The 25,597-nt window shown below is 43.1% G+C and overlaps 3 protein-coding genes across 11 annotated transcripts in view; 2 read left to right on the top strand and 1 right to left on the bottom strand.

The window, feature by feature from the left end:
• Positions 1-625: 625 nt before the first annotated feature.
• On the top strand, positions 626-12,352 carry LOC109900938 (heterogeneous nuclear ribonucleoprotein U). Its single transcript, XM_020496851.2, has 14 exons — positions 626-2,185; positions 3,127-3,241; positions 5,070-5,149; positions 5,452-5,591; positions 5,818-5,917; positions 6,178-6,290; positions 6,659-6,922; positions 7,162-7,281; positions 7,514-7,642; positions 7,869-8,037; positions 8,472-8,753; positions 9,049-9,329; positions 9,559-9,735; positions 10,772-12,352. Exons 1-14 carry the CDS (start codon positions 1,702-1,704, stop codon positions 10,820-10,822), a joined length of 2,505 nt encoding a protein of 834 aa, XP_020352440.1. The 5' UTR covers positions 626-1,701; the 3' UTR covers positions 10,823-12,352.
• A 2,009-nt stretch (positions 12,353-14,361) lies between these two features.
• Positions 14,362-19,987, bottom strand: lft1 (lefty1). Its single transcript, XM_020495992.2, has 5 exons — positions 19,874-19,987; positions 15,926-19,764; positions 15,455-15,698; positions 15,093-15,332; positions 14,362-14,962 (listed from the first exon to the last, which is right to left on the bottom strand). Exons 2-5 carry the CDS (start codon positions 16,191-16,193, stop codon positions 14,638-14,640), a joined length of 1,077 nt encoding a protein of 358 aa, XP_020351581.1. The 5' UTR covers positions 16,194-19,764; positions 19,874-19,987; the 3' UTR covers positions 14,362-14,637.
• Positions 19,988-20,342: 355 nt separating this feature from the next.
• The window catches only part of cdc42bpab (CDC42 binding protein kinase alpha (DMPK-like) b), a 94,871-nt gene continuing 89,616 nt past the window's right edge, over positions 20,343-25,597 (top strand). For all 9 annotated transcript variants that reach the window (XM_020496850.2, XM_031837469.1, XM_031837464.1 and 6 more), the window contains exon 1: positions 20,343-21,046. In XM_020496850.2, coding sequence (XP_020352439.2) covers positions 20,869-21,046 — 178 coding nt within the window. In that variant the 5' untranslated portion in view covers positions 20,343-20,868. The remainder of the gene's footprint in view (positions 21,047-25,597) is intronic.

Here is a 25,597-nt window from a genome sequence, read left to right as displayed (position 1 = left end):
TTTGTGTGAGATTGAGGGCATCAAGTTTAGATTGTAGGATGGCTGGGGTGTTTAAACTTTAAAGCGTATCAACTCTTACTAAGTCCTCAACTACAACTAACGACATAAATCATCACCGTATACATCACATCAAAACAAATGAAATAAGGCAGCTCTGAAGAGGGAGGAGGTAGATGTGGTGGTCCTGTTAGGGGGGATGGAATGGAGGAGCATCATAGCAAAGGAGTTGACCTAGGAGTGGCAACGTGAATGGGAGATAGCGGGGAAGGCAGTATTTCTCTATCCAGAATTGTGTGAGGAAGGTCAGTAGGTATCTGGGGAGTGAAAAGAGGGATGGGGTTATTGTGGATTGGGAAGTGAGTTATTGTTATTCGGGAAACATCCAGATGGGAAGTGAGGAATGTGGGGAGGTAGAGACTGTGGTGATATGCTGAGGACAGGAGGACATTTTTCTGTGAGCTGGCTGAGTTGGGAGTAACCTCATTTTTGCTTGTAACAATTCTGGGCCCACATGACAGGCAGAGCGAAATAGCAAGGAAGCTGTTCTCATTTCTCTATTCCACCGGCTGGCACCTACGGGTGTGAGGCTATTAGATACTTAAATGTGTAATTCGCACTCCGACCTGAGAAAGGCAGCAATACAGCATCTAGTCTGCCGGAAACGCACAAAAATAAGAACAATACGGGAGGGGTAGAAGACTAACAGTATACTCAGTTGAACTGTTGGCGATAGTAGTTGCCCTCCAGTGGGTGGAGGACGTACAACCTGTAAGAATTATAATATGCTCAGATTCTCTGTCGGTATTAAATAGTTTATCATCAGGTAAATCTAATAGGAGTCACCTACTATTGGAGGCATTCATGTGAGAATCTGCTGGGTCCCAGCACATTTGGTTGTGGAAGGGAGTGGAATTGTAGACCAGTTAGCCAAAAGAGCTTTGAAATTAGATATAACTTATATTAATGTTCCACTGGGTAGAGGTGAGGCCAAATGTAAGATCAGAGCCATGTGTGGTAGAAGAGATGGGATTCTAAGCCCAAGGGCAGGCATTTATATGCCCTCCAATGACAGGTTGGTGGACCAAGACTCAAAGGTCAGATTAGGAAGGAAGTGGTGGTGGTGTTTGCTCAATTGTGCTTAGGACATTATACATTGAACTCGTCATTACATCGGGCTGGCAAGCATGTGAATGGTTTGTGTCTGGAGTGTGCGGCCGATGAAATGGTGGAGCATGTGTTGTTATATTGTTGTAAGTATGTTGAAGAGAGGGAAAGATTGAAGTGTAGGGTCATTGACCGTTGGGTGGTTGGAAGGGATTTGGGGGATGGGGAGGTCTATTAGAAGTTAGTAGGGCTCTTTTTTTATTTTCTCAGAAGTACTGTGTTAGGAGGATTTAGAAATGTTGTAAACCGTGATTGACCACACATTCCAAAACAGTGGGTGGCGGTATGCACCTATAATGTTGGTTTGCAGACCGCCATTATATCATAGAAGAAGGTGGAGAATACGGGAGGGGTTTGCTCGCTTTGGCGCCCACAACCCCTTCTGCCAGTGAAAAGGACTATTAACGCTACTGCCATTTGGCGCAGTTAAAAATACGTGAACTTGCATAGCGTCCTTTACAGAATTTCCCGTCTTTGTTGTAATTTTACTTTGTTTTAACAGCGTGTTTCAGTTTAGTGTTTTATACATATATCAAAATGAGTTCAATTAACGTAAAAAAACTGAAAGTAAACGAGTTGAAGGACGAGCTGAAAAAGCGTCAGCTGTCGGACAAGGGGTTGAAGGCCGAGTTGATGGACCGGTTGCAGGCCGCGCTTGACGAAGAGGCCCTGGCTGGAGATTCTCCCCTTGGGCTGGAGGCCGCGGAGGGAGGCTTTCCCGAGGGAGACGACGACGCCGCCGCTGCTGATGACCAAGAGGACATGGGGGAAGATGAAGAAGACGGGGGCCCCGTTGTTGAAAGCATGGATGCCAACGAGGAGGAAGAGAATGGAAACGGAGAGGGAGACGCCGCTGTCGTGAACCAATGCGAGGAGGAAGAGAACGCGGCCCAGGAGGACGACGAAATGGGTGAGGTAGAAGAGGAAGAAATGGATCCAATGCTGAAGGAAGGTGTGGACGACATGGAGAAAATTACATTGGACGCAGAAGATGGTGAGCCTGGAGACCATCCAGCAGAGGGTGAGTCGCTGGTTCCATTCGAAAATGATTGGGCTGGGTGTCACATGTTTTTGCTAACGTCGTTAGCCTATAATATGTCGGGTGCGTTCGCGAAATTGGTTTCGATGTATATTTGTTAGCTAGTTAAGGTTAGTGTAGCTAGAAAATTATGTAAATATTGTTTAACTTGGTCCTACTACACGAAGAACACTATTGGGCTCACCCTATACGTACTTTTTTCTGTTTGGTTGGTTAGCCTAGCTAGATAGCATAGCTAGCAACTACACAAAAGAATGCTTGCTAACTAGGATAGCTAACTCGCGACGCTAGCAGACAGTGGACAAAATTCGACAGGTGCTGGTTTTGGTAGGCTCGTGGTTCTAACTACTACTCAAGAGTATTCTAAATGCGTCTACAAACGGGTTCCAATAAACTGGTCATAGTAGAAATGTAGCTAGCTAAAACAAACATTGTGTAAACAGTAACTGAATGAACAAGGATTAGCTAGCTAGCTGTCAAGCTAACTCGTAAGCTAGCCGCGTATGGCATTGTGCAGGAAGGGGGTCAATGGAGGATAGCCTGCAGTTCAGTTTCGTCTCTTCACTGACTTGCCTCAGTAAACTATTGACCCCAACATCAGGGACTGATTGACAATGGTCTATTTCCCGATCCATTTTAATAACTCTAGCCGTAGCTGGGTTATTGTGCCTATTTTACTATTTTTGTCGTGATTGTTTACATCTCTTTACATTTGATCTGTATTGTTGACCAGCTACATTGTAATCAACCCTACTCTCTGGTCAAAACAGCCGTAGACTTCTGTCTAACTTCAGACAGGCAATGGGGTCCTAATGTAATGGGCAACAAGTTAGTCTTCTGTGGGCCAGCCCCACCACAGTCACAGTGCGACCTATCCTTTCAATAAAGGAGCACCTCATTATATTCTTCTTTTATTTCCTAAGGGGATGCGGACAAAGACACGAATGCTGATCAGAAGAATAAGAAGGGTGTTAAGAGACGCCGGGAGGAACATGGAAGGGGCTACTTTGAATTTATTGAAGAGAACAAATACAGCTGGTAAGGATGGGAGACAAAATGGCCTTCGGTATGTCTGAAGAGCCATCACAGCTATGTGAACTGTATTGGCTTTAAGCGCCAATGCATTAATTAGCGCCAAAACCCTCACTTAACTAACTTCTGTCAACATTATGTAAGTTTCATACATGTTTGAATTGAGGGTCATCCCTGGCTTTTAAATGAACCTTACCATTATTACACATGCAGTGCCCACATACACCCCTTATGGACTGCATAATGTATTAAGAGAAATGAACACCAGTTTATGAATTTGATTGTTCAACATTCACTCTCTTTGTGCAGAAAGGCTTATTGTGTACACTGATAGGGTGACGCAAAGCTGCTAAAAAAAACTCCTGGAAGAGTAGCAGATGATGGGGGGGGGGGGGTCGCGTAAGGGCACAAGGATGTATTACTTTTTTCCGGACGTATCACTTTTTCCGCAAATTGGAGATGGGTGCTCTCCACTGACCGCTCATTGTTCCTGCTCGCACTGTTGTCTTTTAAAAAAATGTTTGCTTTTATGTCAAATCACATCTCTCTCCACCATGTCATCATTATATTCCGTGTGATTGATGTTTTTTTTTTTTACAGGAATGCTTTCTCACTATACAGGTCACTTAAACCTAGTCCAGGACTTAAAATGAATTCAAATGGATATTCCCCATTAAACAAACTTTTTAGTCCAGGACTAGGCTGATCTGTATCTGGGGAAACGACACCCCCTCCCCCATGTGTGTATCTGGAACCCTATTTTGTTTTCATTGATCCAGTGAGCGGTTATCTTGTCATCTCAGAATGTCACTAGCCTGTGTAAACAAATAAATCACCTGGTGGCTGATCCTTTGACTGGAGCAGAGCCCCTCGTAGCTGTTAGCTAAACCACACACTATACTGGATGACCCCTGGCTTATGCTCCTTGGTCTGAGTGTGGTCTGACCAATGTTGAGAGAGGCCATTGCGTCTGACTGTACAGCACTAGTGGCCATTGTGAGGACTGTGCAATATGACCAAGAACAGGTTTTTAACTTGTTTTGTTGCAAAGATTGAAGAGCAACGCTGCATTATGGTGTTCCTCCTGTGCCGGAGGCAGGGTTTAGTTCTGCAAATGCTTCAGTCTACATGCTTTGGACACACTCATCCTCATGTTGTGATACTCCTATTCAATATTTCAAAGCTAGTTTCATAAACTTGGCAACAGCTTGATTCTGGTTCTGAGGGCCTTTGTTCGTAAGTCGGTGTGGCACAACATTTCCAAACAAGTTCAACTTTTTATCACTACAGTCGCTGGGGTATTAGAACCCCTGCCACACAGTTGAAGCCCCTATAGGCTACGTGGAGCTAGCTTGCGAGCCTCTGTTCCGTGAACATGAAGCGGCAGCTTCAGTGAGATTTGACCTTTAGTGAGAGCAGCTCCACACAGAGTTAAATATATCCAGTAGCCCTTTATACGGCATGACCTTTCAGCATTCTCCAAAACATAAACACTGTTTCTGCCCACATTGAGGCCTTTTGGCTGTTGATGCTTTTTATAATAAGAAATATAGCCCCTGGGACTAGTTTTATTTTGTATTTTTATCCAAGGCACCAGTGGACCACTCCAGGTAAGTGATGCTGTTTCATCGTGATTGTCAAAACCTAAAGGCTCCAATAGCTTAAATGTTGGAGTTCCATTTCTGCCCATAGTCTGGACTCTTTCCACTGTTGGACCTCTCCTTCTCTTCCGGGAGGTCACAACCGGATGGCCGTCCCTGCGATTGCATTCAGGTTCCGTCAGAAAGGTTCTAATTCTCCAACGTTGTGACTGACTGGCTGTGTTCTCTTTCAGGCCTAGTCTCAAGTCTCCACTGCCACCCCTGGAGGAGGAAGATGAGGAGTTTGATGATACAAAAGTCTGCCTGGACAACTGTGAGTCATGTTTGTTGTGTAGATGGACAGCCGGGGCTGGGTTTAATGAATCCCTCTACAAACACTTGTGCAGAAGTAATATGCCTACACCCAATCCCAAATCATAGCCCCTACTACTGCCCCTATGCACTTGTGAAGATTAGCTTGCTATATTGCCTATATCCGTTCCAATATTCTCTAATCTCCGCTAGTGCATTGCGCATAGGGCCTAGGGGACGATTTTGGGATATGACACCAGAATCTAGATGTGTCAGGGGACCGAGAAGAGGGAACTTAATGTGTTTTGTTCGTTTGTGTTCCAGATAACTGCGACCTGCACTTCAAGGTGTCCCGGGACCGCTACAGCGCCTCCTCTCTCACCATGGAGAGCTTTGCCTACCTGTGGTCTGGGGGCAGAGCCTCATACGGGCTGTCCCAGGGCAAGGCCTGCTACGAGATGAAGGTAGCCCAGTTTGTGTTTAATTTGTAATTGGGAATTCATAACATTCTGACCTCGGATAACAAACGATAATGGGTCTATCTCCATTTTTATAATATAAATGCACCACTACACAGTTAAATAAAGGGTCATATTTTTTTTATATCTTTTTCATCTGCTGGTTGTGCAATTAAATGCCTGATGTAGTCCATTTGCTGCTAACATCACCAATGTAATGTTCTGCCTACAGATAACTGAGAAAATCCCAGTGAAACACATATCCAGTAAGAACATGGACATCCATGAGGTCCAGGTTGGATGGTCCCTAGCTACTGGCAGTCTGCTCCTTGGTCAGTCTCCAATGGCATTGTTGTTTTTCAAAAAGATAATGGTTGTTATGGGATGTTGGTACCCTCTAGAGGTTGTTAGGGAGCATGACATGGAACTGGAACAAAGCCTGTGTGTTGTATTTTGCAAGGCAACAATGCAGTGTTATGGAATGAGTGCAGAAACACTAAAATCACCAAATTTATATGACAAAATCCTAGTTTTAGTTACATCACCTAGTCAGCTGTGTGTATCGTGTCTGACGTGAGTTATGTCATTGCAGGTGAGGAGGAGCATTCCTATGCCTACTCTGGCAAAGGCAAGAAAACCACCAATTGCGTGACTGAAGATTTCGGGGAGACTTATGATGAGAATGACGTCATCTGCTGCCTCATTGTAAGATCTTTCTTAATTTAGCCTTACTAATTGCAATAACGTAATATTCTCAACGCACAGGCCGATTTAAAATGAATGTTCAGACTTGCATGTGGTGTCGAGTTCCTCGTCACTGAGGCCTGTCCCAAAAAAACAAAGCATTTAGATGTCATTTATTAAAAAATATGGTCAGTGATGTAAGCTCTCTTCAAAGTCTTCTGTTCAGAAGGTAATCTATGTCCACAAAAACCCATCAAAAACCAACCAGTATTTGTGTTTGGGGATTCTAAGTGTGGGGTGATAACTTCCTCATTAGCACCTCACATTTTCAATGGGCCATGTTATATTTTGTACATTGAAACTACAAGCTGTAAAATGTTCTATTGCAGAACTTTGAAGGTGAGGAGGTGGAGATGTCCTTTTCTAAGAACGGTAATGAGCCAGTGGTTGCCTTCCTTGCCAGTAAGGAGTCCCTAGTAGGGAAAGCGCTCTTCCCCCACGTCATCTGCCACAATTGTGCAGTGGAGTTTAACTTTGGCCAGATGGACACGCCCTACTTCCCCCAGCCAGAGGGCTACACCTTCCTGCAGCAGGTCACCATGGACGACCGTGTCCGCGGACCCAAGGCACCTGACACCAAGAAGGACTGCGAGGTAACTATGGCAACCCAAAACATCACTGGCAGTGATTTGTTTGACACAAGGGCCTCTCTAGCAATGTGATCTATCCATAAGCTCAACCTGTATATTTCAGAATAAACAGCTAGTAAAATGTGTATCAGATAATGATTCACATATTTCTAGGGCCCTTTTCCTCAAACTAATGTTGATTATTTTACGAGCATAACTTCTTCCACCACTTACTGATCTGTTGCGTATGTGTGTCGTTGTAGGTGATTGCGATGGTGGGCCTGCCTGGCTCAGGAAAGAGCACCTGGGTCAACAAGCATATCCAGGAGAACCCTGGGAAATATTACATCCTGGGTAGCGACACCATCGTGGAGAAGATGATGGTCAGTGTTGTACTTAGTCATGGTGTTTGTGGCCCTTGGTATTTTAGAGTAAGTTCTCTGCACCCATCTTAGAATGAGGTCCTAGTTGTCTGTCAGTTTAGTTTGTGAGCTAAATGTTCAGTCCTATCCTAATTGTTGTATATGTAGTCCCTGGTCATTTGGCACTGTAGGTGTATATCCTGTCCTGCATCAATCTTATTAGTCTCTTTTTGCCATTAATTTTCATATGTAGATTGGCAGTTTGAAGCGTCAGGCGAAGGACACAACAAAGCTCACGGCCATTTCCCAGCGTGCACCTCTCTTCCTGGGCAAGTTCATTGAGATCGCTGCTCGCAAAAAGAGGAACTATATCCTGGACCACGTAAGGCTTGATATTCAATCGCATTCCATCACAGCCGATTTCTTACAAGTCGCGAACACTGACCTTTAGTACTTATTGTGAATAGGAAAGTAGATGTTTGGATACACATAGAATAGTCTCATACACATGAGTACATCATTATATAGTGTAGGCAGGTCTTCGATGCCAACAAAGCAGTCCAAATCATCATTATTTATGATAAGTAATTCCCCCTTCCTCTGCCCAGACCAACCTGTCTGCCCCGGGCCAAAAGAGGAAGATGTGTCTATTTGCTGGGTACCAGCGGAAGGCTGTGGTGGTCTGTCCCTCAGACGACGACTACAAGGAGAGGGCCCAGAAGAAGGCCGAGAGCGACGGGAAAGACGTGCCCGAGCACGCTCTCCTCAAAATGAAAGGTAACACCGTGAGCTGAGCTACTTCACTAATAAAAACTGTTAAAAGTAGTGCTAAAAAGCTAGCGACTTCACGTCTTTAGCACTAATCCAAAAGCCTTCAGAAAGTTTGTAGTAATAGAGTAAGGTTACCCGCACACGTACACTTGTATATATTCTGCCTAAAACTATTTTGGTTAGCATGGCTAGCCCCCTCTAAGCTTTGCCCACTCGTGGCTGTCTGTGTCACAAGTGGCCATATCAGGGGGGCAGAGTGACCCTCTCTCCTAAACCCTGGGTCAGGGGCTGTACCCCTGCCTCTGGGCCTGGTGGGAGGAACACCGTAGCTTTCACAGCAGCACTAGAAATCTAGTTTTTGCTACGAAGGACATCATAAGATGGTGTTCATAAGCTGTCTTCGTAACCACACCATCTCCTTGACTCTTTCCCCTGTGCAGGATTCTTCACCCTGCCAGAGGAAGGCGAGAGCTTCGCTGTGGTGAGCTACGCTGAGCTGCAGAAGGAGGATGCCGCCAAGCTGGTGGAGCAGTACAAGGAGGAGAGCAAGGCGGCCCTGCCGGCTGAGAAGAAGCCCAACCAGGGGTCTTTGACCCCCAAGAGAGGAGGAGGGAGTGTCCGGGGGGGAGGCAGAGGCAAGAATCAGTTCAACCGTGGAGGTGGACCTGGCCAGAGAGGAGGTGGACGAGGTGGCTTTCAGCAGAGAGGCAACTTCCGAGGAGGTGGGAGGTCACGATTATCGGCCATATTGGTCAGGTGGTTAGGGTTTTGGCATGACCGGTTTTAACCCCGTTTTTAGGTCTTGCTAAATTGCTAAAACATTCCTTGTTTTGTCTGCAATGATATGATAGGACTGGACAGGTGAAGGCAAATCAAATCCATCAAATTGATGGGCCTCTGCCCTTTTTCACTTGCATTTATCCTGTAGTTATTGAATAGTGGAGATGAGCAGACGATTTTAGATCATTAAGATTCAACCCCAGTCTAACTGATGTGTCCATGTCTGCCTCCACCCAGCTCCAGGCCCACGTGGTGGGTTCACTCGCCCCCCTAGAGGGTTCATGCCCCCTCCAGCCTTCAGAGGTGGATTCGCCAACCGGGGCAACTTCAACAGGGGCGGCGCCCTCATGGCCCCCCAAGGAGGAGCCCCAAGAGGAGGACCGATGAGGGGCCACAGGGGTGGAGCCATGAACAGGGGTGGTCCTCCAATGAGCCGAGGAGGCGGCGGTCACATGAGCCGAGGAGGCGGCGGTCACATGAGCCGTGGAGGCGGCGGTCACAGGGGCAACTTCAACCAGGTGGGTTTGGTCACAGCAATGGAGAATTACAAGTTGGCCTTTATTTGGATAATCTTCTATAGAAGGTGTGTAGATGCTCAAACTATTGACCTGGATTAGAGTTGGTATATAGTTAGTTGATACATTACATTTATAAACCATCTTTAGGGAACTATCCAAATAAGGTGTTATCAAAAACTTATTGCTACAATTGTGTATTTATTAGCAAGTCTGTTGTCTTTCTCCCCAGGGGTTCCAGCCCAGAGCAGGCAACAGCCGTGGGAATTTTGGCAACAAGAATGGCAGCGGTGGGTTTGGGGGCGGCAGGAATGGTGGAGGACGTGGTGGCGGATTTGGAGACAACAGGACTGGTGGAGGATTTGGCATGGACAAGGCTCAGGCCTTCAACCAGAGCTGGCAGCAAGGGGTGAGTCTCCGTCTTGAGTTTTAAAGGGCAAATCCTAGCTTGTTAGCCTTGTAAAACAATTGAAGGTTCTCCCATTTTTTTATTTTATTTTTCTCACACTGTGGCTGTGTTTACACAGGCAGACCAATACAGATCTTTATTAAATAATTGGTCTTTTGCTAATAATTGGGCAAAGATCAAAATTGGACTACATGTGTAAATGCAGCTAGGGTCTATAGGGTCCACTGGACTTGTCATAATACACATAACCTAGAGGTCAAACAGGGAAATGGTTCCAATTGTTTTCCTCCATTTATTTTTCCCATAGGGGATTTTAGAAACACTTAAAGTTAGGACTGATTCGTGTAGGCTTACACTGGCGTGAAGGTTTGGTAACCATGTAAGTCTCGCTAGGCCAGGGTTACTTAACAATATTTTCTGCTTTATTTACTCTGATTTTTGAAAATGCTAATTAGCAAAACTACAAATCCCTGCGGGCTCCTGTGTGTCATGTCTGGCAGACACCTTTGCTAACAGGGATTGTCAATTTAAAACTTGTACAAGAAGTGTTGCCAATTGATTCATTACTACATTTAGCTAACATTAGATAGTTAATCCAGAGATTCTTACCTTTGCCTCGATTCGTCAGTCTCGTTGATCATGGAATTTGTAGTACCTTATGATAGCCACATTGGCAAATAATTAGCATTTTATTTTGGGTGGTAAATATAGGCAAATATATTGATTGATACGTCACCTTGTCCTAGAGATTTACAAGGTTATCAAAATGTCACGCCAAGTTAAGCCTATGCAAAACACAGCCCTTATTTGAAGTGTTTCTAAAATCTCCTATGGGAAAAATTAATGGAAAATGATTGGAACTATTTCTCTGTTTGACCGCGAGGTTTTATGGGTATTATGATTACATTCTGGATGGTGGAGTATACTTTGAGGCTGAGAACACGAATTGGGAAAGTTTGCATTGTGATGCCTAATGTCACTTTTTAAGAGTTGTCTTCTATTGTCTGCATCCAACTTCCTTGATCTGTGTCCCCAGTTTTGGAACCAGAAGCCATGGAGCCAGCAGTATCAGCCAGGATACTATTAAAGACTTTCTGATCAAAAGGACTGGTGGCCATTAATGGTAACCAACCACTAGCCACGGACCCCCTGCCCCACCCCTCCCGTTTTTTCTAGAACCCACTTTTTAAATTGAAAACAAAAAACACAAGCCGATGGAGCAACATTCCACATCCAAGGAGAGGAGTCTCGCTGAAGCTTTATGGGTTTTTCATTTGATTTTGTACATTTTATGATCCCCACATTTTAAAGAAATCACATGCTTTTAAAAATCCCATGTTTGAGAAACATACCACATCACGAAACGCAACATTTTCCCTCTGCTTCAGTGACATTTTCAGGGTTGTGCATTTTCTGTGTCATGTTTTAAAACATTTTTTTTTTTACAAAATGTAAATATTGTCTTGCGTAGTTATGTTTGTTTGTATAAGAAGTGAGAACACTTAGTTCCTTTCGGTTATTATCTTATGAGAGGCATGGTAGCTATTGTATTGTTAGTGATTTGTATATGTAATCCATAAGCAACAAACAGTAATTTGTTATTTTTAATTAAAACATCAAGCATGTAATCTAAACTCCGTAGATTTACAATAAACAACCGATTTGCTTTTTGCAGAAGTCTATGGCTTATGACTTTTACTTGAGTTCAAAGGTTACCTAAAGTACCTTTTGAATGGGTAATGGGCTGGTTTGCTACTTCAAACATCTGCCCTATATCTACACAGTTAGCATCTCACAATGTGCTACTTATGTAATTCATCCGTTAATACACAACTCTATCCTTTTCATGTTACAGGTTCATCTCATTGAGTTGATATTTTGCAAGAGATACCTGTTCATCTGGATGCCATTGTGCTTTGAAGCAGTATTACAGGAAATCCATTTCTGTAGGGTATTAGAAGCCATTTTAAATATTGCATTATGCCTTTTGATATCATAATTTATTTTGTGATTTGTATATTTCTTGATAAAATGGGACACATTACTGATCATGGTGCTGACCAGGCTTGATTCTCAGGTGCAAATTGAAGAGCGGTTCCTTTAATTTGTCAAACTTTGGTTGATTGGTGTGGCATTTTTAGGTTAAGCTTTGAATAGTGTGAGTATCTCAATTGTTCTCCCCTCAACCATTGGAGGAGAATGTCAGAGGCTTTCTCATCCAATGGGTTTTAACACGAGAGGACGCAAGCCATATGGAATTGAGATTCTCCCAGAGTCGATGACCACAAACGAGTTCGCAAGAGCACAAACAAATCTGGGACCAGGCTAATTTGAACTATGCTTTAATGGAAGGGTATACATTCTGTGGCTGGTTTAGCACATGTGTTCAACACTGTTGTAGGCTACATTGAAAATGGTTGATTTAAAAATTACAGCGGCTTGCATTTACACCAGCAAATAAAGGCCTACATGTCAGTGTATACCCACCAATACCCTCACTGCTACTAGAAGTGACTGACATTAAAACACATACAGCAGACATTGAGTTTTGTATGTGTAATGGAGGTTAGAGACCTGGAGTCATGCTTTTAGTGTAATTTATCCAGTGCGATTTACAGGAGCAATTAGGGTTAATTGCTCAAGGGCAATTTGGCAGATTTTTCAGCTAGTCGGATCAGGGATTTGGACCAGCGAACCTTTCGGTTACTGGCCCAATGCTCTTATCTCTCAATGCTAATGCCCGGGCTTAAGCTCAGTAGGCTAACAGTCTTACATGATCCAGGTCCAAACCAAGTCAGTCACATCTGTTGAGGTGTGTGAACCCTCTGTTCAAATGAATTGGTGACGGAGTAGTCCGACAATGTCAGCTCTTACATGTGTAAACTCGCATAGCTCAGGCTGAAGAGCCTACCAGCAGTGTCAAAGTGATGTGTGTTCCACTGTAACATTGTGTTGCTAGATCATTGAAAACAATTAGACAAAATTGTCAGTCCATTTTGTAATTGTTTCATTAGCTTATTTAAAATTGTATGACCAGGTGTGATGTGTACTTGAACAGTTTTTTTCCCATGTCAAATTGAATGGATGTCCGTGAACTGATTTAAAGTATTCTGCATAATAATGTAAGTTTAAAAAATAGCCCAACCAAACAGATCAAAAAATATATTTCTTTCAGTGTGTGTATATTACTAAATATTTTCAATATACTAATTCATTACGTTGTAAGTAATTTACAGCTTTTCTCTTCCTGCTGAGATCTTTTTTTAAATTATTGGACAATGTTTTGATGTGTTGATGCTTCAGTTATATTTTCTATGTATTTTTGTCACATGATCAATAAAGTGAATGATTATTAAAAATTTAAAAAAAACAAGTGCTTCTTCCTCCACATCTCCAAGGGAAGGTTTCCAGATGGGGACTGTCATGGTTAAATAGATTTGTTGAGCATCATTTACATCAGCTTCCTGACTTAGTGTGCTGGTTGTTTGATTCCATTAGGATGAGCCGGTGGCCACATAGGGAGCAGACACTGTCATACAAACCCAGAGGCCATATTTACATCTGGCTTAGCAGATAAATAGGACCCAGACAATCAAGGTTCAATTGCAGACTGGGGGTCTTGTCATTTTAATGGGGTACTTAAGGTTTTAGAGCTTTGGCCAGTCTGGGTACACATTGCAAAGGCAATGCCAAGAGCACCCTGTTGTGTGCTCTTGGTTAGGAAAAGTAGTTTGTCAGCCACAGACTTCTGATATGTTATAGAAATAAGCAGCTAGGTCTCCTATATCATATTTTCAGATATAAAGTGAACCTTTAGGGACAGTTTCCCAGACACAGTTAAGCCTAGTCCTGGACTTGGATCAATGTAGAATCTCCATTAAAAGTACTTTTTAGTCCAGGACTAGGCTTAACTGTGTCTGGGAAACTGTCCCTAAAGGTTCACTTTATATCTGAACATGTGATATAGGAGGAAACCTAGCAGCCTATTTCTTTAACATATCAGAAGTCTGTGGCTGACACAAGCTACTTTTCCTAACCAAGAGCACACAACAGGGTGCTCTTGGCATTGCCTTTGCAATGTGTACCCAGACTAGCCAAAGCTCTAAAGCCTTAAGTACCTCCATTAAAATGACAAGACCCCCAGAGTCTGCAATTGAGCCTTGATTGTCGATGGAGTTCTCTCTTCTTGACTATGTCTGGGTCCTATTTATCTGCTAAGCCAGATGTAAACATGGAGATGTAAATATGGCCTCTGGGTTTGTGTGTGGCCACCGGCTCATCCTAATGGAATCAAACAAACCAGCACACTCAGTCAGGAAGCTGATGTAAATGATGCTCAACAAACCTGTTTAACCATGACAGTCCCCGCCTAATGCTCTTTCACTGAAACAAGTTATGTCATTAGATAAATAATGGTTGTTGACTTATCATTACCAACTAAATACAGTGCTAACTAAGGATAACAAGGTGTATGTAGGCTTAGATGAAGCCAAGTGTATTTGTGCTGGGTGGAAGGATACCTTAATAATAAATTTCTGTCAGTGTGATTTTCCCAATCAAGCTTCATGACAAAAAAACAAAATAAAGACTTCTTTAATTAAAGAAAATATGTTACATTTAATCATGAAATCCATAGTATTTACAGCTCAAAAATATAACATCTGAGACCAAATCTTGACAGTTTCGTCTGAGTGGTACAGTATACCATTCATACAAAGGCAAACTTATGAATGAATTATTTACAAAATATAATAAAGTGCTTGGTTAGTTTATCTCAAGAGATCTGCCGTGCTCCCTCTTATTATAGCCTGCAACTCTCCCTGAGAATTCCCATTTTAAATAGAAAAGTACTGTAAGTCCATTTGGAGGCGTCCTGCCCTGCCCAGTCCCAAACACTTAACTTCAAACTATGGAGATGTTGTCCATGGTGCAGGCACATGACTCCACGATCATGTTGGGGAACTCAGCCACTTCTATCTCGGTGTAGTCGCCCTTCTTGACCAGGTACATAATGGGCAGCGGAGCGCTCTCTGCGATGCTACACTTCCTCTCCCCGTAGCCATAGTTGCGCTTGGGCTGCTTGCATCCCCCGGCGCATCTGTAGGCCTGGTATCCCGCTGGCTCGATGATCCAGTACTGGGTCCACGTGAGCGCGCGGAAATTGATGAAGTATTTATCTCTGCAGCACGTGTCCTTATCTGGGTTGTTTTCACAGTCGCCTCGAGACCTATGCGGAAACCAAATAGGGAGTCGTTAGTTCACTTGTACTAATTGGTATGTAGCCTAAAAGGTATGATAATTGTCACCGGACCAGTGTTACAATGTTTACACATTCTGCATATTAAAGAGCGCCTTACCCAAATTCTTCGAGGTTGAGCGTGTAGAGGACCAACTCAGGTTTTCCCAAGGTGTTGTCCGCCTGGTCCTGGGTGGTAAAGTGGACACTCTTAGCAATTTCTGCCGCGTAGCTGCCAGGTCTCTCGCCCTCGATCCACACCTCCAGGTGCATAGGTGTTTTTTGCTGCGTCTTTGACCAATAGTGCAAAGCCTGAGTGACATCAAAGCTTTTCCAACCGGTCTCATGGATGGGGATCAACCTACAGGAAATAAATGGTTGATTAAAAACCTTGCACATAGGGTCTAAATGATAAGAACAAAGGACAACACATAGCCTAACGGAAATGATCTGGACACGACATGGCTTTGCGTAAAATCTTACCGTGAGTCCACCAGAGAGGTTCTGTTAGAGCCGTTCTCCAGCATATCTACCCAGTAGATGGAGACTCTGGCGTTGTTGACTGGCCGGTGGTTCCTCCTCTCGGGCATGGAGCGCTTGTTAGGGGCTTTATTGTACAGTTTCAGTTCGGCCATGGTCACCTCGCTGTTATGGGGGATGCGGGTATCCATATCGAAGACCATCCGTTGCCGAGTGGTGTCCGAGTACACAAACACCCCAGAGATGTCTAATAAAACAGAACATAGAAATGCTTAGGTGTTGAATATAAAATCCGATAAAATTATGAATGGGTTGGAATGCACACTTGCATAAACAGAACAATGAGGGCGCACAAAGGGCATAAAAAAGTAAATGTGTGCGCCTATGCCAAAAATAGGTCTGACAACATTCAATTAAAAATAATTCAGTTTTAGGAAGCATTTTATTTATGTCTGTACTGTAAAATTAATTTACCTGCATTTCCTCGAATTCCCCTCAGGATCCCCGCCAAGCTCGGCAGAGACCTGCGCCGCCTGTCGTGGTGCAGCTTCAGCATTGACAGATATTTATTCTTAACGAGCGTCGGGATGACAAGATTCTCCAAGTCCCTTTTGTGAATTTTCGGAACATCATCCAGCCCAAGTTTTTGAAGCAAGGCGTCCTTCATGTCGTTGTGCGTAAAAGCCTTGGAGACGGTGACGAAAGCAGCAGCGCACAAGACGCAAACACGGAGCAAATCCATCGTAAATCTTCTAAGAGGGTGTCGTGTCCAGCAGAGAGGAGAGAAGTACAGCTGCAAAGTAGCTCAGAGAGAGACAGTGGCACTCTGACATCGGGCCGGCCCTTATAAGCCCCTGGCCCTCCCAGTCAGTCATTCACACATTGAGGAGGAGGAGGGGGATGGGGAGGGGGACCGATAGGCTATCTCAACAAAAGGTGTGACATTAGAAGCCACGTACCGGTCAAGACATCAGAAGTGCCATACTTGAAAGGCAACCATCTCCCAAACGATGTATTGTATCCGTTTCATGTATAGGGTCATTTGAACACCATCCCTCTAGAATCATACAGGGATCTCTACAATTTATAACCTACAAATTTATACAAAGCGTTTGTCAAATTCAGTCTGCTCAATGTCAATGGGAAGTCTTGGATGCTTGTCACAAAAGCATTACTTTGCAGAGATGTTTGAGGTAAGACAACTCCTAAAGACAGTATAGTTATTGGATTGTTGTGGGTTGGAAATAGTGAATTGATCCAGAGGCATACATGTATTAGCCTACTTTATTTGTAGTAGTTTTAATAATTGTTAGTTTGCAGGACGAGAGGATTGCAAATTGGTTGGAGTAAATGTTTGCATCCTGTTCCGATATTTCAAAAATCATCACTAATTATGAACACTTTTAGATAGATGTAATATTTAGATCAATACTAAAGTATATTTCTTTAAAGAGGCTAAATATTACCATTGCATAATACTTTTTAATTAAAAAAAAACAAATGCCTTTCCATTGACTCATCTTCATGTTGTCTACATCTGCACATTTGTTCCCAGACAGCCCCTGACCCTGTGAACCTGGGCTGCACCCTCTCAGTATCACCGTTGTCTACACACTCTAACGTGTGCATTCCACTGGACAATGTAAAGCAAGCCCAGTCTGGCAACAGTATGTCAGTGTGCTTATTTATGTCTGTCTGGCAGCCATTTTAGTTGATCAAGGGTCCCATTTATGGCCCATCACTGGAGTGGGGACTCTGGGGAGGAGGGGCAAAGGGATTACATGTTTATTCCAAACCCACCACCCCTTCTGCCCCTCCGACAGATTAAAATTATTAGCCAAACAGACAGTTAATCCAAGAGTCGATGTGGATTGGGAGGCTCTTCACATGGTGGTGATTATCTGATTCCATTGCAGGATTTGCCTTGCCTTTTTTTGTCACGCAAACATTAGAAGAGGGGTTGGTGGCCCTAGAATGGGCCCTGTCTGTGTGTGTGTATTGGGGCTTATTTGCTTAGAGATGTCAGACAAACTAAAGGAGGACACAGGAAGAACAAATGACAGATGACTTTCAGGGGGACCATTGCTAGCCACATCTGAAAACCACACTCTATGCTCTGCACCTACTATAGTCTAGGCTATTTTAATCATTAAAATACCTGAAATGTATTGCTACATAGGTACATCCAGACCTGGTTCATGTCAAATACTTTCAATTAAACTAGGCATGATTTAGTTTACCCAGTATGTTGCTCATGGAATACTGCCAAAAGTGCAAACTCCAAGCTCCAAAGGATTTGACATTTGACCCAAGTCTGCATACATCAATCACTACATCCTTAAATCTACAGACGCATGAAAATATCATTTAAGAAATCAGTAGTACTGATTTACAATGTAGATTACAATCATATCCACATCAGTGAATGTATGATCTTTTCACACAAACAAGTAGCTTGTAATGCAAGGTTGGAATATGCAATAAGATTGTCTGCTGATTAGAAACACCACAGTAGACATGTGAATTCAGACCAGATATATTGGGTCAACCTATACATAGCCTAGGGATCTTAGTGATCTCTTGAAAGCACAAAACACACAAAACTTTTCCTTCCACTTCGACCCATAATTTAGTAAATTAAGATTCCTCTTGTACGATATTTGGCAGTCTTTCCCTCTTCCCTTCCCAATCAAAGCCAAGACAGGTCTCTGGTTCAAAGCACAGATACATCTGATTCTCCCAACGTGCAAATAATCTTCAATCAAAGGCCAGCTCTTACAATCCATAACAGTAGTGTTAATTAACATCTGACATCTGCATTAGAAAAGCTGTTCAATTTATCTGTGATCTTTAGGCCAATTATTGGTATTTTGATCAAACAGATCAGTTGCAAATAATTGGGTAAAAGATCAGAATTGGGCTGCCTGTGTAAACACAGTCAAAATCCCCCTCTCTATACCCATTATCACATGATCGTTAAATCCATTTTTTTTTTTAATTTTATGGTTTGAAATATGATAATTATGGTGAAAGATGCCTAAAATTGCATTTACCCAAATCTAAAGTACAGGCATACTGTACATTTGCATGGACTTGACTTCAGCAGAACATCGGAAGACTAGGCCTATTATTTTGAGTATCTCAAATGAGAAAAGGAAGCTGTGTGTAAAGTTCAATATTGAAGTTGTTGCCCTAATTATTTACATGACATTACATTGTTGTCACCAACTTCCCGATTATAGTATCCTGCCTTAACTCAAATATTTGAAGAAATGCAATGTTTTGCACCTGAATTGCTCTACTTGTAACTAACTGCCCAGGATTCAAGTGGGGGGAATGTAGGCCAATAATCATTGAGCAAGTCTGAGGACAAGGCAAGAGTGGGAGGCAAGCCAGTTGAAAGCGCTAGACATGTGCAGGGCCAGACAACAATCCACTAATGGTTCAGTCTTATAGGCTATTTAATTGACCCGGCTATAGCATAATTGTATTAATTTAATTTGTATCACAGTTAATATCGTTTCAAAACAATATGAACTGTTTTCATCCTAGTAATTTATTTCCATTTGTTCATTGACTATAGGAGACTATCTTATTCTTGAAGAGGAGGCTACAATATTTAGCATCTGACTACTGTAGATGCTCACTTGGCAGAGGTTCCATATTTATCATTGTTAATATGAAATTGATAAACTTGAAATAAATAAATAAAAGTAACTTTTTAATCACCTTGTGGATGACTGACAAATCTATCAATCGTTATCTGTAGCACCCAGAGAATTTTAGGCTGCAAAAAATTCGCCAGGGGGCGCGATTGCTCCAAGTAGGTCATCAGATCCAATTTGGGACTTTCTTGACCCAGTGTGAGCATGTGTTGAAATAATAATAATATATTTTTTAACTTAATTATTTCAACCCTTGGGCCTTGATACGCTTGTTTAATGGCAAATAATATAACACAATTATGTTATACCTGCTAGATCAAAGGGGTGGTGGAAGATTTTTAAACAAAATAAAAGGTTATAGTTTCTGAAAACTCTTTTCAATGTTGAAACCCATAACGTTTGAACTATTCTCTTTGAAATGTAAATACCTCTCATGTTGACAGTTCAACACAATTATGTTAGCAGTACTTTTATTTACCATAATAAGCTGCAAGAACACCAACATTGATTGATAGGCTCGCTAAAACACAATGCAGAGATAATATGAATATCTTTGTCAATCAATGAAGTCAATAGTTAACATATTTTGACTTCTGGTGAGGTCCAATTATTCTCATTTTCCTGCCTGTGAGCTACTTTGGGTGTAGCCTATCCCAAAAAAAAGAAATAATTTAGTGTTAAGTTGCTCGCTCAATATAAATGTGCCTAAAAACATATATATGCTTAGGCCATTGAAGGGCCAGGTTTTCGTTCTTACCGTAAACGTGTCATTCCATTCCACACCGACGGCCACAGTTTCCATTCACAATATTATTGACTCTCCTTGCAGTATACCCTTGCGCCCCACGGCACAGCAGATGCTGTGACGGTCGCCATGATGAGCTGGGATTTTGCCTGCAGCAGCAAGCAGTAGTTGGAGACGGCAAGCGACCAGGGAGGAAGGCAGTGTCCTGGACTGGTATAAGCAAGAATATCGCTTCTTTTCTTGACAGGAAAGCGTTCAACCCCTTCGGAGAAACCGCCTTTTCGACGGATACGGCAATGGACATATACTCGAACCATGGTTTTTAAACCGCGAAGAGGGCCAGGCAGATGATTTTTTTTTTAAAAGAAGATTTGGACTTAAAAGAAAAAACGAGCTAGCTTAAGCCTTTCGCCCTTCCATTCTCAGACTCAACAGAGGAGGGGCATTGGGGCTTTGTAGCATTGCAGATCTAGTGTTGATGCATTTTTTTTTTTGTCGCTGCAGAATTGACAACCACAGATAATAACTCGGGGGATTGCTATAACTGCATTGTCACGGGTAATATTTTCATTGCTTTGGATTTTTTTGCCAGGAAGAAGACTAGAAAAATACGAAAGGGAATAATACCAGCGGCGTTCATAAGGCTAACAATACGTCAAAATCTGCCGGCCAGGGCAGGGTCTGGTAATTGTGAATTCTTTATGTGTCTTGGGGGAATAGGTTAGCTAACTAAATACAATGAGGAAAATGTACATGTCTCGCACAACTCCGAGATACTCTATCGATACCTTTTGTGAGAGGTGGCTCATGATAGATCTATTTTAGCTCGCTAGTAACTCGCTTGGATCAAAACTTCAAAGTTTTTTTTTTCTTATTTTGCTACAAGGTGAGACGAGCTAGACTAACTTCTGTTCGTCACCGGTAAGCCTGAATATAAGGCTTAACAATTTTAAGTGAGTTTCTATCATTTTCACGACTGCCATCATCACCAGACTACAGTTCGAATCATGTCGGGAGAGGTCCGTTTGAAGAAACTGGAAAAGCTGATCCTGGATGGCCCAGCTCAGTCAAATGGCCAATGCCTTAGTGTGGAAACGCTATTGGATATCCTTATCTGCCTTTATGATGAGTGCAACAACTCACCCCTCAGAAGAGAGAAAAACATATTGGAGTTTCTAGATTGGGGTAAGTTTTTTAAAATTTCTTTTCTTCCTCCGTTTCTTTTTATGTAAGATGATAATGTTGGTGCAATGTGTCCCCTCCCTTTCACAACACTCCTTTTATAGTAGTAGAGACCTCAGTACTAGGCCCATGGAGGATCTGCTATCCTCTTAGCCTAGGCCACCTTCCACACTTACATTTGAACTGCAAGCTAGTTGTCGGGGCCATTGAGACTTTGTAGTGGAGTATGACTGCGTTGAGGTACTTTCTATCGCACTTGTTTCGTGACCCGTAACAAATAGACGTTTATAAACGAACCACAGAAGAACGGTGACATTGTTGCCATTTGTTGTAGACGTGGTTGGTGGTAGTAGGCATGCAGGCAGGGGCCTAGCGTGAGCCCCAAATGTCATGGAACGTTTGCAATCTTGTAACCTCTCACAGTCAGTGAAAATAAAAGCAAAGCACACAGGACCACACGCACACACAAATAACTATAAACTAACTGTTTGTGACAACCTTTGGGGGGGGCAACCCTGTCTTTCTCGAAATGACAAAGTGCCAAGTGTGATTTCATTTTGACATTTCCCCGTGTTGACACGGACACAGCCGGGGTCCAGGGGTGATGGCTCACGAAGTGGGAAACACTCAAATAGGTTCTGCAATAAGGTCCTCAAAGATTGCTTTTATTCAGGACTCACTAATTTCACTGGCAGTAGCTGCAAACAATGGAACATATTTCATCTTTAAAAACACCATAGAGAAACTATCAAAACATACTTGTCTGCTTCATATAGGCTAAGGAGTTGTAGTGTAGTACAGGTAGCCCTACTGTACAGGTAGCCCTACTGAAATAAAGCAGCTATCAATGCCGTTGGTGTCCTTCTTTTGACTTCAAAGCTCACAGCAAGGTTTGATGACATGGTATGACAGGTGTTACATAGCAGAATGGACACCCAGGCCTGTTACATGAAACAGCACTCTCCAACGATGGGCGAGACACTTAACTTAAAAAAAAAAAAACACAGTTCACTTGGACTTTAATGTTCACAAAATGTGATACTCAAAACATAGGCCTATGTCATCAAGAATAGATAGTATACTTTGGAGTTATAGGCCTATAACTAGGCTGCCTAGTAATGACTTAGGCCTATTTGTCACCGCTCGTATCCCCTTTAATGCTCAGCCCACTACAGTAAAGACAAACAGTATAAGGTTTGCTTTTCATCACTTAGTTGTTTGGTGACCTCATTCTGGTTGAAATGGAGACCCTTGTATAAACAGGAGCCATCAGTGAATGGACCAGGCCTAGTTCACCATATCCTTTTATTATGTCCTCATAACCACCTCAGATGAGGGCCAGTAAGCAGAAGATTGGGAAGAGCCTTTCACTTAAATACATTTTAAGGATCAATTATTCAACATGTAGGTCTAACGTCATTGTATTAGCTGCTTTTAAAAATATATCTGGTAATTGTAAATGATGTTAATTCTAAATACTGATAATGACTGTTACAGCACTATACAATAATAATAACCATGTTATAGGCCTAATTCTATACTATATGATACTATACTAGTATGTATTTCTTTGTAGCCTGAGAAGTTGTCCAGATATGAGTTGGATCACTCACAGAACAGAAGAAACACAATCTCTGTTTGAATGAACTTTGGTTCTGGTGTGGTGGGTCTCTGTTTGGTAGTTGAAGAGCTCCACCTCTGTTTATGCAGTGGTTGTGGTGGTGAAGATATTTTACACACACACACACACACACACACACACACACACACACACACACACACACACACACACACACACACACACACACACACACACTCTGCCCAGGCCAGGTGCAGATGGGCATGGTTGAAGCTAAAAGGGTCTTTGGATGCCGATGATGAGGGTTGATTGTGATGCCAAGGGTCTGGACATCCTTGTCATGATTCTTGATGTTATACTGTTTCCTGTGTGGAGATTCCACAGGGGCAGCTAACAGGAAACACCGGGACTGGCAGCTGGGCTCTTTGGGCACATGATGTCATACCAGGAAGTGGCTTGCCTCTATTGTGTTGGTCACTCCTGTACTGCAGTGAGTTCACAATCACAAAAGGGTACTATGGAGTTTAAGGTTGGCCCATATCATGTCTTGCCTCAAAGTGGGTGCCTTCCCTGAACTGTCACTCCACATCAGACAGTTGAAGTAGACTAAATATAGCAGACCAGCAGTCTCACATTTTTACACCCTCCTCCATACTTCAAATAGCACACATACCCGCTTCTAAGAGGAGGTTCCCAGCTCTAATCTACGAAACAAACTACCTAACCAAAAGAAAGTGAAGCTGAGGATAAATACTATATTACAGCTGCAGAAGGAAGCTAAGCTCCTACATACAGTATGCATGACTGGCTCTGGTCTTTCTCACCATTCTCTCCCAGAGGGTACAGCTCTGTTTATTAGCAGCCTCTGAGGACCAGGAGGTTGGTAAATGGCTGCCTGTCTGCTCTCCCCCGGGGCTCCCCATACTCCCTCTGGCGCTGGGGTGACCCCTCAATCCCTCTCCTCTCCTGCCTGTGGAGCCAGCTGGCCAGGCTGTATTTACAGAACTTTTTGGTGTGAATAAGAACACACACACACACACACACACACACACACACACACACACACACACACACACACACACACACACACACACACACACACACACACACACACACACACACACACACACACACACACACACACACTCTTTCTACCTGTCCAAATGGGTCATATATATAATATATGTTAAATAAGAAAACACATTTCTGCTTGCCGTTTCAAAATGGTTTCTCGTTGTTAATTTCATACAAAATAATGGCCCTGGAATCAAATTTTTTCCCTGTGGCTTAACTCACAAGTCACAACAATCCTAAAACGTATGATGGTGTACCTACACACACACACACACACACACACACACACACATGGGCTGAATAAGGAGCATAACTGTACTTCTAAATTAGTCAAACCCAAAGGAACAATTAGCCACTCTTCCATTTCCTCCCTCCCTCTGCCAGCCAAGTCTAGACCAATGACACAGAGCAACATTGTTTTCCCAAATAATTTATCACTTGAAAGGATGAATTGATGCAAGGCCTGCTAGTTGAGCTGTTCTGGCTGAAATTGATGCAGAGCCAATTGGCAAAGACACCTCGCATACTTCTGTCTTTCCCCCTCACTTAGGCATACTGGGCTAGGGTTTCTGTGGTAGCAGGGCAGAGGGAGAGGACCCAGAGGGCTTCTGTTAAGCAGGGTTTGGATCAATTACGTTTCAAGTCAGTTTATTCAGGAAATAAACTGAAGTATCAATTCCAGTTGGTTGCCTATCTGGTAGATACCGGAACTGATTAAAAAAGTGTCATCACATATTGGATCCGTGCCCAGATATACTACCTTCAACCTCAGGATGAAAACTATTGGCAGCTCTTAAAACAGGTCCAGCGTCTTAGAGTAGGAGTGCTGATCTTGTATCAGTTTAGCCTTCTTAGATCATAATGAATACGATCACATGACGGGACCGGGGGCCCTGATCTTAGATCAGCCATCCTTCAGGGCTGAGAAGCTGGGTCTGAGTTAATAAATAACGTGCAGAAAAACCAGGATCTCTCTAGGCTTTTAGTTTGGTTCCCCCTCTATCACAGGATGTTGCTTCCAAACACAGAGGGCTTGGCACCGAACACCAGCTGCAATACTATGGTTGTATTTCACCTCTGCTTCCTCCCAGCCTGGTTTTCTCCCCTTCTCCCTCACTAGCTCGTGCTAACTAACTAACTCACTACCTCTATGTTTTGTGTCCCTTGCTGGGTCTGGGTGTGGTTGGGAAATATGCCTACAGACAAACGTGCACACACCCGTGTACCAACATACACACACTCACGCACAGATTGATATGAAGCAAACAGACGGCGCATTACAATCATTCTTCAACACAAGCAGGACCAACAAAAGAAATATTGCCACATGCCAAGTTCCCAAAATTATACTATTAGATAGCAATAAACAATGTATTCTGTGGTGAGGTGTTTAACATCAAAGGTGTTGTGGTGATGGGTTAATTATGGGGCACAGGCAGGCCAGCGAAAGCCTGTGGTAGCTAGCAAGTGAATGAGAAAAGAGTGGGTGCTTTATGAGCCCCTGTGCGTGCCGTAGCCAGAGCATCCCTGCATTTTGTGGAGGCTCAGCTCAGCTGTGTGTGAAAGCGCTGACTCAGCCAAGCCACGGTCCTTCACAGCTCGGCTGTGGAATTTGGATTGGAGGTGCAATGTGAGGAATACAGCAGCTGTTTAGGGGCTAGCTCTTTGTCCCTCCCTGTCCTCTCTCTCTCTCCCATGCTTTCTTTCCTTCTCTGTCTTTCCATCTTCCATCTCTCTCTTGCAATTTCTCTCCATCTTTCTTTTTCCCATCTCTTTCTTGCACCCTCCCCCTTCACTCCGTCTGTGTCTGTCCCTCTCCTGCCCCCTTCTTTTTCCTCTCCATCCACCCCCACCCCCTTTCTTGGTTTCTACTCCTCCATCGCTCTCCCTCCTTCCCATCC

This window comes from Oncorhynchus kisutch, linkage group LG12, assembly GCF_002021735.2.
Source record: "Oncorhynchus kisutch isolate 150728-3 linkage group LG12, Okis_V2, whole genome shotgun sequence".
Taxonomy (NCBI): Eukaryota; Metazoa; Chordata; class Actinopteri; order Salmoniformes; family Salmonidae; genus Oncorhynchus; species Oncorhynchus kisutch.
Note: the sequence above shows the minus strand (reverse complement) of the source record. Positions and strands in the feature narration are given on the sequence as shown.

Excerpts from the sequence above, each read along its gene's own strand:
- LOC109900938 (XM_020496851.2), top strand. The coding sequence starts at position 1,702 with ATGAGTTCAATTAACGTAAAAAAACTGAAAGTAAACGAGTTGAAGGAC. Across the intron at positions 5,150-5,451 it reads AAAAGTCTGCCTGGACAACT|ATAACTGCGACCTGCACTTC; the intron begins GTGAGTCATGTT and ends TTTGTGTTCCAG. Across the intron at positions 9,736-10,771 it reads ACCAGAGCTGGCAGCAAGGG|TTTTGGAACCAGAAGCCATG; the intron begins GTGAGTCTCCGT and ends CTGTGTCCCCAG.
- lft1 (XM_020495992.2), bottom strand. The coding sequence starts at position 16,193 with ATGGATTTGCTCCGTGTTTGCGTCTTGTGCGCTGCTGCTTTCGTCACC. Across the intron at positions 15,699-15,925 it reads GGGAATTCGAGGAAATGCAG|ACATCTCTGGGGTGTTTGTG; the intron begins GTAAATTAATTT and ends CTGTTTTATTAG. Across the intron at positions 15,333-15,454 it reads ACCTCTCTGGTGGACTCACG|GTTGATCCCCATCCATGAGA; the intron begins GTAAGATTTTAC and ends TATTTCCTGTAG.